Here is an 11,635-nt window from a genome sequence, read left to right as displayed (position 1 = left end):
CTCCGGGGCTCCGGAGCCGCGACCGCCGCTAAAAATAAGGGGCGGGGACGGGGACGGAGGGGGCGGGGCGCCGCGGGACGACGTCACTGTTAAAAAAGCAGCTGGGCTGACAGCAGAGGAAAGAACGTGTGCGGACAGGGTGCAGGTGAGAGGTATGCGACTAAAGTGTCAGAACAGCGAAGAAAACGTCATTTTTCAAGGGCATGGGTGGCAGTAGCCTGGGGGGGGGCTATGAACCAAAAGACCACAAACCACACTTTGTGTCCCTGAGCAAGGCTCTGGTCCCTGACTGTCCCTGGGTGCCTGATAAATGTAGCGTAAGGGGAACTGGACAATAATCAACACGAATAAAGGTCGAGCGAGCATGTGGGAATCTCTGGTTGAGGTATAGCCTCGAATCACAGACCACGGTGCTGATAAACCGCCGTCATGTTTCCTGACGCAGGCCGCGATGGGCAGAAGGGCCATCCTTGGTTTGAAGGTCCTTTAAAGCGGACCTTGTCCCGACGAGGTCGCCATAATCTATTTCCGCTGTATTTGTGCAAGCAGCTCTTGGTTACTCTGGTACTGAAGAGGTTTTAGGAGTTAACGTTTAACTGGTCTGCTTATCTGTGGTCACGGGTGTCCTAAAGTGCTAGAATAATTTATGGTTTGTGCAGTGATACTTTGCTGTGCGATGGTGCAAGTAAAAGATATGAAGAATGTTGAAGGACTTTAGCATCATGAGCGGCCCCCGTAATCAGAAGGTTGCCGGTTCGAATCCCGATCTGCCAACGTACCACTGATGTGCCACAGAGCAAAGCATCGTCCCCACGCACTGCTCCCCGGGCGCCACTGCTCAATAAAAGGGTGATGGTTAAATGTAGAGGACACATTTCGTTGTTTGTGCAGTGTGCTGTGCTGTGTATCACAATGACAATCACTTCACTTTCAACACTTTTTAGGGGGTGAAGCACAAGACTTTGACAAAATTCCACTATAGTTTGAGAAACCTGTGGTAGAAATATGCTGGTGTCTCCCTGAATGATCCTAGAGTCTTCCTTGCATGGAGATTTTGGTAACCTTGTTCTGGTGAAATTACCTTGGGGTAACCGCATAGAAAACTAATATCGCATCGGTGATAAGAGATGCGCTGATAAGATTAAACCCGTCCTGTTGCCACTGAACACTTCCCTCCAGTCACATTCGGTTCATGTGATATTAAAACATTTATTTGTGAGTATCCAGTTAAATTTTGGGGCAGTGGTGGCCTAGCGGTTAAGGAAGCGGGCCAGTAATCAGAAGGTTGACGGTTCTAATCCAGAGCCGCCAAAGGTGCCACTGAGCAAAGCACCACACACTGCTCCCTGGGCGCCTGTCATGGCTGCCAACTGTTCACTCAGGTTAAATGCAGAGGACAAATTTCACTGTGGTGTTGTGTATCACAAGTGACAATCACTTCACTTAAATAACCTTAAATAATCCTAAACCAGGGATTGTGGGTTTTTGTCCCATCTAGGGTGATGAGCAGAAGAATGGCAGAAGCGTGCTGGGCCCATAACCCAGAGGTTGATCGTTGGCCTAGTGGTTAAGGAAGCAGCCCCATAATCAGAAAGTTGCCGGTTCGAATCTTGATACGCACCGAGGTGCCCCTGAGCAAAGCACCGTCCCCAGGCGCCTGTCATGGCTGCCCACTGCTCACTAAGGGTGATGGTTAAATGCAGAGGACACATTTCACTGTGCACGCCGTGTGCTGTTTATGACAATCACTTCACTTTATTATTAAGCATTGGTTTCCAAATGGAAACCTGGACAAAGCACAAGTAAAACAACATCTTAAAAAATTACGCTCCAATACGATTGTACGTCTTTATCTTTAGCTTTCATTCATACATTGGTGGAGTTCACATTGAGCTTTTCCTAACGTCGACACTAGGGGGCGGTAGATCGTAACACCGGCTGCAGGAACGTTCATCATTTGTCCCACTGCGCCACCTACCGGTTATGGTGAAAACGTCAATCACTCACTTAAATGGTTTATGTCGGTAATGGTTATGTTAGCAATTAATCCGAAGGCATTTCAACACACTGACCCTTTCTGTTGCTTAAAAAAAAAAAGTTGAGAAAACGTTGTTTAAACGCTCTCCGTCTTCAATGCTCTTTTGTGGGAAAACACCTTAAATGTCAGAATGTTCTTGGACCGGAGCGCGTATTGGGTAAGACCTGCCTGCTATATCGGAACAAATGTTCTTGGTATGGCATCAAGCAGCTTCTCAAATTCTGTCTTGGCCTGCAGTCTGAGCTGGTGATACTTCAAGACACGCGGATCCACACGGCCTAAATATAGACGCCTTAAACTCGACTGGAAAGCGCAGCAGCGCGAAGGCGGACCGACGTGTTTCCAAAAAGGCCGACGGAACAACGAACACGTTCGTTTAACGTCGGAGCACCGCAGGTCCCAACAAAGCGAGGAGGAGGAAGAGCACGACACGCAGCCGCAATTGATTAGTAACAATAAATTAACATCTACAACGCGGCGTCCAGAAATGGCCGAGTGGAGAGCGGCGCTTTTGGGGACGATGCTGGTGATCGTGCAGGGTAAGGAAAGAGTCGAGAAAACTCTACACGACGTTACTGCTCCAGTTGGAAAAGTAAACGTCGAGAGAGCCTCTCATAGTTGGATAAATTGGATAAGTTAAAAAAAAAAAAAAAAAAAAAAAAAGTATTCGTGACCGTGACGTCATTACGCACTGGTACGTGTGCGTCAGCCGGATTCGTGCACCGTCGCTTGGGGTTTTCCTTCATAAAGTGACTTGTCCTTTTCCTTCATAAACAACTAGATCGTTGTTTGCAGGTAGCCCGATTCCCTGCGTCCTTATAGCGCCACTAATAATAAATTACACCGTAATTATGAAGCTCTTTTTGTACATGACTTTTTTTAAACGTTTCAAATTTCAAAATGAACAACAAAACAGCATATTTCTAGGGTTGCCACCCGTCCTTTAAAATACGGAATCGTCCCGTATTTGAGAATGAAATTGCGCGTCTCGTTTTTAAAAAGCAAAGTCTCATGCAAATCATCCCACGCGCGTTTTATGAAGATGCCTCCTTTCTTACTTTTGATTGGTTGATACCTGATGTCATCGTTAGTTTGATTGGTCTGTTTAACTGTCCTTTTGAGGGGGGGCGGGTCTTTTAAGTAGCGTCTGCGAAGTGTTGGCAGAGAGTAATATTAAAAAAAAAAAGATGGCTGATGCTTCTGCAGGTAAATCCCCCCCCGCGTCTTAAAGTCTCAGCGCTTAAACGCAAGCGGCTGCAAAAATACCGCAGAGAGTGGGAGGAAACAAATAGTTGTCTGTAGGATGTTGTTATCAAGCCAACTGCACAACTTGTCGGAGAGCGGCCTCTGTGGCTCATGGTGTCATGTCAGACGTGCGACAACATGCCTCCGGAGAGCAGCATTCCCGCAATGACAGAGCTCACAAAAACCAAAGCACAGTCAGACAGTTCTTCGTACCCCAAGTCTCCCCCGAAGCAGACATGGCAATGACAGTATAATTTTTTATCAACGATATTTATTAATTCATTCATTAATTGCTAAATAATGTTAAAATGTGACCCAGTCTGTGAAAACCTAGCTGGAGTCATTTTTTTTTTTTTTTTTTTTTGTTTTCTACATGAAACAGTCTGTGAAAATAATAATAATATATGTATTTAATATTAACTGAGTAAAACCATGTCAACAACTGAAAGAGAGTGAAATGAATGGCTAAAATCAAACTTTATCTCAGAATTAGATTTGGCCTTGTTTTCACACACTGGGTCACAAATTGTAATTTGTAAAAATTCTGTGACTACAATGTAATATGATTTGTTTGTTAAGGTTAAGTCAGAAACATAAGCATTAATTTATTGCATGAAACATTACATTTAATACATTAATTAACAACATAATGCCCATGTAAAGAAAATAAACTAGTAAAATATGGCAACTTTCCATATTTTAACATTAGAAATAAGCTATATAAAACTTTACTAGCCAATGTTTGTAGCTAGTTTATGTAAAGTAAAGTGAAGTGTCACTTGTGATACACAGCAGCACAGCACACTGTGTGCATAGTGAAATTTGTCCTCTGCATTTAACCCATCACCCTGAGTGAGCAGTGTGCAGCCATGACAGGCGCCCGGGGAGCAATGTGTGCGGACGGTACTTTGCTCAGTGGCACCTCAGAGGCACCTTGGCGGATCGGGATTCGAACCGGCAACCTTCTGATTACGGGCCCGCTTCCTTAACTGAAAATGTCTGTTGGGAGAACAAAGGCTGATGCAATGGCCAAAGACGTCCTTGCTCCAAAAGCAGTGGCTGATGTTGTAGATGTCTTGAAGTCAGACAAACCCCTCCCATTCTCCATACAGATAGATGCATGAAATAAAGAAAACAGGAAGATGTTTCGCCTTGCAGTACAATACTTCAGGCCAGAAATGGGGGTCTGTAACAAAATGCTTGATTTTGGAGAAAATGCAGATGAAAACGCGGTCTGCTGCTGGTGTTATAGGTTTTATAGAACAATTGATAAATGTGGCTTATCATTAAGTCAAGTTACTGCATATAGTGCAGACAATACTAATGTTAATTATGGAATCCACAACTCTTGTCTTCACTAACCTAAAGAAAAAGCAAAAAGATCTGCGACACGGTGAAGTATGCTCTCGACCAGCTCACTGTAGAGGTGGAAAATGTTGTTGTGCTGAAGGCAGTGGCGTAACTATAGCCGGTTCAGCAGGTGCGGTCGCACCGGGGCCCGTGATCTCTGGGGGCCCGTCACTACCTCAGACCCGCCTCCTTTAAAAAAAAAAAAAAAAAAAAACCTCAGCATTAAAATCCAACCATCAAAAAAAAAACAGCTCAATAAAGTTATCATCTATATTTGTATCTACTGAGATACAGCAAGGGTTTCTGGGAAGGATAAATGTTTTATTGTGATTTTTTTGAATGGATGGCTGCACATTGCAATCATCGTGCTGACCAAAACAAGTAGCATGCCCTTCAAACCCAAGAGCGGCTGCAAGAAGCGCCAGGAACGTAGAGAGCTAAAGGAAAGGGTGGCAAAACTCCCGAAATTAGACCAGTTTGGATTTTTAACCAAGAGTGGTCGTGAGGAGGACAGGACACGTAGCAGCAGTAACTGGGAACTAGCCTAACATATAACACAGAACATGTTTGATTTAGACTAGGGCTGGGAATTTAGCTCATTAATTAGATTACTCCATACTTTTTCTGTGATTAATTAAACAGCAGGAGATCTGAGTCCCAGATCGCTGCTGCGTGAGCCAGAGCGCAGTTCGGTTCAGTGAGATTTGGAAGAAAAAAAACGCCAAAATGGCTAATAAATGATGTCTTATTAATGTTTTTTGCCGATTTTGACGATATTTTCCCTTTGGAAAAGACGCTCGCGCGTCTCCCGGTTCAACTTTGGAGCGCAGATGAGCGGCTGTGCAAGGCGAAAGTGGTCACGAAGCACAAACACACGTTTATTTCAAAAGTGTGTGGCATTGGTTAACCTGGTCATAGTGTCTGTAGGAGAGCCTAGAAAATAGGCCTGGAATAGCCGCATTAGCTTTATCCATCCAGACCTCCAGAGGGGCGGCGCTGTGGCCGGAGTGTGAGTGAGTGTGTGTGTGTGTGTGTGTGTGTGTGAGTGAGAGAAAGAGCTGGGAGACGTCATGTATCAACATTTACAACTGTCATATACTGTAATCTAATTCATAGGTTTTGTTCAGTCAGTGATAAAAATGCCATGACCATTGTATCCTAAGTTATAGGCTTGTATTCAATAATTAGTGGTAAAAAAAAACTGCTTCTTGTAACGTCTGTATGTACGTGCGATTAAATGCGATTAATTAGATTAATTAATCGCCACACCATGTAATTAGATCAAAATTTTTAATCACTTGACATCACCAACTTAGACTTTCAATAGATATTTATGTCTGAGTAATCTTCCAAGCAGACAATAAATTAGTGAGATTGGTCTTAAGTAGAGAGTAGGCCCATAGGATAACTGTGGCTAGGATTTTTAAATGTTAGCAGTTACTATACTTCCTATTGACTTTGTTGCAGCTCAAATCTCGAGTCTGTAGATGACACTGTCAGTGGTCCAGACCGGGCTGAGTCGACAGCAGAGATTTCACAGAAGTCATCAATTCTGCAACTTGCCAAAATGCTAGTGGTAGATTATGACAGCGTAACATTCACATTCTGGGAAGTGTGTACTGCTCTCATGTTGTTTCTGACATTGCCTGTGACTGAATTGTATTCATAGTTGGGGGTCCTAGTGAACCGGAATTGATCTCTTCATCGATGGTAACTTGAAAGCACGTTGTAAGTCGCTCTGGATAAGGGCGTCTGCCAAATGCCGTAAATGTAAAAGGTAAATGACTGTGGCAACAGCTGAGTGATCATTTTCCAAGCTCAAACTTATTAAGACCTACCTAAGGAGCAGCATGGGGCAGGAGAGGCTCAGTGGGTTAGCTATCCTGTCCATTGAAAACACGAGAGCCAGAGCATTAAATATTAGGGACATTGTACATGATTTTGCACAACGTAAGGCTCGTAAGATGGCCTTCTAAGTGGGCTAATTCACGCATATTGGGGGTTGTATGCATATGAATCATTTTCTTTTTTCTTTTTTTTTCTGCACAGTTAAATAAGTTGGACTAAGTTTTGTTTCTGGGCAGTGCGAGTTTAAGTTTCAGCGTTGAGTGTTTCAGTGCTTTTAGTGTTCCCATATTTCCATTAGAGTTGATGTTAATGCGGTTATATTAAATTACCCTGTAAATTGGTATTAATAACAAACATTTTTTAAATGTTTTCACATTTAATGGATCCTATGTAGTACAGTATTTTTGTATTTATAATTACAATCTATATAAACTACCTCTGTGCTTCTGGTTCTTTGCAGAGAGGATTGTAGTCACCCTTAATGTGTATTGCATGTATCAGAGCTAAAACATCCTCGGGATAAATTTGAAAAGGTATAAGGGCCCGGATTGAATTTTCGCACCTGGGCCCATGACTATGCTGTTACGCCACTGGCTGAAGGTCTATGGCTACTTTTCCACATCTGCCCAATGAAGAGACTCCCTTAAAGACGTTTTGTGATGTGGCGTTCCGTGAGATTCTACAACATGCTTCAACAAGGTGGCTGTCTCTCAATCCAGCCATCTCCCGTCTTTTGCAAAGCTGGACTGCTGTCAGGTCTTATTTCATCATTATTTCATCCCAGACAGATCAGATCTTTGTTAAAGCTCAGTGAAGCCTCAACTGAGGAAGATCCGGATGATGTGGAAGTTTATCTCCTGTTCTCCAAAAACATCCTGTCCCTATTTGAGGAAGTGGTCAAGAAGCTGGAAAGTGATTCAACCACCTGTGTTGAGATATATTCCATTATGTCTACCTTCAAGCAAAAACTCGCACAGAGAAGAGAGGACCAATTTTATGGCTGCTTAACAAAAGTATAGCTGCAAAATATTCTCCCACATGAAGCAGACAGGGCAAGGGCAGATTTTACAGCATTTTTCAACACAGCATATTCGTCCTGGGGACCAGTCATAAGTCACCGGCCTCAATTTGAAAGTGAAGTTGAAGTGATTGTTATACACAGCACATGTGCACACAACGAAATGTGTCCTCTGCTTTTAACCCATCACCCTTAGTGAGCAGTAAGCAGCCCGGGGAGCAGTGTGTGGGGACGGTGCTTTGCTCAGTGGCACCTCAGGATGTTGTCATTTCGAGTAAATGGATGATGCTTGTTTGCATCTGCCTCATTGTGTAAGTTTGATGGACATAAAAAGAAAGAACAAGCTGTGATTTACTGACAGCTCTCGTAATGTGTGTAAAATGTTTGGAGTAAATGAGACAAAGAGCAGGAGCACTGAACATTGCAGAATGCTGAAACAATTGGCACACAGTGACAGAGACGCTGTGATCAGACCCAATCTGATTTGAGTTTTGATTGGTGCAGAAGCGAGGTTGTGCAGACCGGCAGGAACCGTGTCGCTTTTGCAGATATTTCTTCACCGGTCCGCGGTGCATAGTTTGAGAATCGCTGTGCTTGCACAGTATCCGCCGTATCACAGTATAAACCCCCCCATCAAGTTTATTGAATGTTCTATATTTTACATTTCCTTTACTTTTTAAAAAATCAATATCACCGTCTTCCCCTGAACGTAATACAGGGTGGGCCATTTATATGGACACACCTTAATAAAATGGGAATGGTTGGTGATATTATCGTCCTGTCTGTGGCACATTAGTATATGTGAGGGGGCAAACTTTTCAAGTTGGGTGGTGACCATTTTGAAGTCGGTCATCTTGGATCCAACTTTTGTTTTTTCAATAGGAAGAGGGTCATGTGGCACATCAGATTTATTGGTAATTTCACAAGAAAAACAATGGTGTTCTTGGTTTTAACGTAACTTTATTCTTTCATGAGCTATTTGCAAGTTTCTGACCATTTATAAAATGTGTTCAATGTCACCAACCCTTCCCATTTTATTAAGGTGTATCCATATAAATGGCCCACCCTGTACATCCCCCAATGTACACTCTGCTCCATTTTTAACCTTTTCATTTTCCTTCTGTACGGCACACAAAATCCATGTAATGGACCACAGTACGGCAGGGCCAGTCTGGATGTGCTGAAGTGGATTCCATGACTGAAGCTGTGGCAGGAAGGAGCTTCTTGCTGGGGTGTATTTCCTGTAAGAGGAGGGCCGAAGTGCCCGCCACTGCCACCGTAGACTGGTATTTCAAGCCAGTGGAAACAGAAGTGTTTTCTCATGTAAGAACGACATCCATAGCAGTACTAACGTAGCGGGGAGACCTTGTTTTGACCCTCGGCATGAAGTCTGCATGCTTTTTTGATTCCCATCATTCTCCTTCACTCCTCCAGATCATCCATTATGGATATCCAGAATTCAATATTTTGCACCCAGACTTCGAAGAACGTTTGGAGTGGCATGGAACACAGGGGACAAAGGATGTGCAGGTTGGAGCCATTTTCATTCACAACGTCACATTTAACGACACTGGGACATATCGCTGCGTCTTTAAACGCACCCTCTTTCTCCCGGTGGATGATGTGCTTGTAACCGTTAGCAAGGATGTGGAGCTGGATGTGGTAGCTGAAGGTAAATTCTATGTTTAATGTTGGTAGTTACACATAGGCTAGAAGTAGACTGCACTCCCACTTCTGCACTGCGCTCCATATGTGTAATCTATGATGCGTATGCTGTGTCACACACTCTTCCCCCAGCCAACCGGGAGCTGACAGCAGTGGTCGCAGAAATTATGATGTATATACTGATAGTGTGCCTACAGTTGTGGATGATTGGCGTGCTGGTGTACTGCTACAGGAAAATATCAGCTGAGGCCGAGGCCAGAGAAGCTCGCAAAGCCTTGCGAGCTGAAAGCAAGTGAGTGGGGATATTTTTTTTTTTTTTAAGCTCTGGCTAACACACTCTATACACTACCAATGAAATATTTAGGATAATTTAGACCCTTGCTTTCCAATAGAAATCATTGCTATATTAATATGAGTAGAGTTTCATAATAATCAGTCAGCTAACAAAGCAGCGACACAGCATCATTCCATCTGAATTCAACACTATTTTTTTCTGATAATGGACATCTCTCCATACACAAATATTTTATTAATTAAATATTTAGTTTAACAAACGTGACAGTTGTTCTGTAGATTTCTCACTGACCCAAAACTTTTATACAGTAGTGTACATTTAACCAAATCAACATACTGTCAAGTTCCACTCTCTTTACAGGGCCTTGAATTCAAAAGAGACCTGCGATGGGGTCGATCTGGAATAATTACAATTTAGGTGAGATAGATGAATTTGTGCATGAATTTTTGTCCACCCGTGTCTCCATGACTCCGCTTACGTCTCACTTGTTCAAATGACAGATGAAAAGAAAACGATGGCGAGGAACCGAGCGGCAAAGCGTGAAGGCCACAGAAGCCTTTGCAACAGCTGAGTGACTGACCATGACTGCTGTTAAAACAGGATTTACTTTGGCATGTGTCAGATGTAAAATGTGCCACTGTGTCCAGCGCCTTTATTTTGGAATATTGGATTAACTCTTTTATAGCTAAGAGACGTTGTGCCGTAGGTTTAATATGATGCCTGTTTTCTGTAATCATTACTGGCCACTGACTTACTCTGGTGTTACTGGCATGATACCATGTAAAGTATGATTACAACCTCACTTTAAGTATACGGTGCGTATACTTAAGCATCAGAGTGCTTATGTACAGAATAGGCAAAAATGAAACAAAGAGTTCAAATCTGATGTCAGTTTAATATTTTTTAATCATCAGAGGTAATAAACTGTATAAACGCAATTATTTAATGGAACTGGAATTTGTTGTAACGTTCAGGCACATTATAAAGCCAATATTGCTTAAAAATCTGGAACACTGAGGATTTTAAAACCACGTGTTAAAATCTTCAGTTGACACCCTCCAGTTCTTCCATCATGAGTGGCTCCAGTTCCTTAAGTGCTTTGTACATGCAGTCTTTGGCTTTGACACTTCCACGCACTTTGTCCATCAATGTCCTCATCTTCTCGTACGACGTGAGCTGGGCGCGAACATAGGAGTAGGCCTCATCATTAATCGCCTTTTCCTCCAGAAGGCGATCCAGCAAAGGTTCCACGGTGCTCACTCTTTCTACCAGAGCTGTCCGATGCAAGTCAACAAAATGCGCATCTGAGGAAACATGCGTGAAGCGAATGGTCAAGAGACATTTTGTGCATTATTTAAACGTCTTTATTCGTGTGTTTATTCTTGTGCCTTACCTCCTTTCGTACTTTCGGATTGTCCTCCTTTTGCAGACATTTCTGGAGAAGCAAAAGGTACAGATGGTCATGCACATTCCACTCAGCGTGTTCATACATGTTCCATTTCACGCTGACAAACGACGTTGTGCACATTTCATATTAAACAAGTGGCCCAGAAGAGAAAGAATTTTGTTATAGATTCTCTTTTTTTTTTTTTTTTTTTTTGGATCCTACATGCCACCCAATACTAATATTGCACACGCAGTCAAAAGTGAAAGTGCAACGTGGGCCTTCTTAAAATCTCCCACCGTCGTCCTTCCTCCGCAGACCCTCCGCCGCGTCCGTCAGGCCGATCTCCTGCAGCTTCTGCACGACGGTCCTCAGCGCCTCCTTCTCGGTGTAGCGCTTGATCACCACGTTCGCCAGGTCCAACTCGTCCGCATCTTCCACGTCGCGCCTGCTGATCCGCGGCGATTCGCACAGCTTCTCCGCGAACTTTTTCCTGTCGCTCTTCTTTAAGTTTTCGAGTGCGGCGATCAGAATAAATCTCACCGACGCGCTCATGTTTGGACCTCGCGATGTAGAAACTACAAGCGGTTCGGACTGGTGGTACAGGAAGTAGCGCTGGTTTGAAAGGTGGGTGGGGCCTGGTGGGCGAAAGGTGGGTGGGGCCTGGACGGTGACGTCACCGAACGACACCGTTACTCATTTACAACACTGACAATGAAAATGAAAACTGACAAATCAGAGTCGCCGATTCACCCAGCGAACGTGCGTTTGGGCCGTGGGAGGAAACTGGAG

General features: G+C 43.6%; 2 protein-coding genes across 2 annotated transcripts; one reads left to right on the top strand and one right to left on the bottom strand.

Moving 5' to 3' along the window:
* Nucleotides 1–2,309: 2,309 nt before the first annotated feature.
* LOC114791140 (sodium channel subunit beta-1) lies at nt 2,310–10,397 on the top strand. Its single transcript, XM_028981707.1, has 6 exons — nt 2,310–2,577; nt 8,656–8,822; nt 8,934–9,171; nt 9,297–9,456; nt 9,820–9,876; nt 9,960–10,397. The coding sequence occupies exons 1-5, from the start codon at nt 2,526–2,528 to the stop codon at nt 9,863–9,865; spliced, it is 663 nt and encodes a 220-aa protein (XP_028837540.1). The 5' UTR covers nt 2,310–2,525; the 3' UTR covers nt 9,866–9,876; nt 9,960–10,397.
* Nucleotides 10,335–11,479, bottom strand: pycard (PYD and CARD domain containing). The gene is made up of 3 exons (XM_028981709.1): nt 11,143–11,479; nt 10,853–10,894; nt 10,335–10,763 (listed from the first exon to the last, which is right to left on the bottom strand). The coding sequence occupies exons 1-3, from the start codon at nt 11,396–11,398 to the stop codon at nt 10,504–10,506; spliced, it is 558 nt and encodes a 185-aa protein (XP_028837542.1). The 5' UTR covers nt 11,399–11,479; the 3' UTR covers nt 10,335–10,503.
* Nucleotides 11,480–11,635: the final 156 nt, after the last annotated feature.

Source organism: Denticeps clupeoides, chromosome 5 (assembly GCF_900700375.1).
Source record: "Denticeps clupeoides chromosome 5, fDenClu1.1, whole genome shotgun sequence".
Lineage (NCBI taxonomy): Eukaryota > Metazoa > Chordata > Actinopteri > Clupeiformes > Denticipitidae > Denticeps > Denticeps clupeoides.
The sequence above is the reverse complement of the archived record's forward strand: the minus strand, read 5'-3'. Positions and strand labels throughout refer to the sequence as shown.

Coding starts and splice junctions, on each gene's coding strand:
- pycard (XM_028981709.1), bottom strand. CDS start 11,398: ATGAGCGCGTCGGTGAGATTTATTCTGATCGCCGCACTCGAAAACTTA. Junction 10,895..11,142: donor TCTGCGGAGGAAGGACGACG/GTGGGAGATTTT, acceptor TTGCTTCTCCAG/AAATGTCTGCAAAAGGAGGA. Junction 10,764..10,852: donor ATCCGAAAGTACGAAAGGAG/GTAAGGCACAAG, acceptor ATGTTTCCTCAG/ATGCGCATTTTGTTGACTTG.
- LOC114791140 (XM_028981707.1), top strand. CDS start 2,526: ATGGCCGAGTGGAGAGCGGCGCTTTTGGGGACGATGCTGGTGATCGTG. Junction 2,578..8,655: donor GATGCTGGTGATCGTGCAGG/GTAAGGAAAGAG, acceptor AATGGACCACAG/TACGGCAGGGCCAGTCTGGA. Junction 9,172..9,296: donor GCTGGATGTGGTAGCTGAAG/GTAAATTCTATG, acceptor CTCTTCCCCCAG/CCAACCGGGAGCTGACAGCA.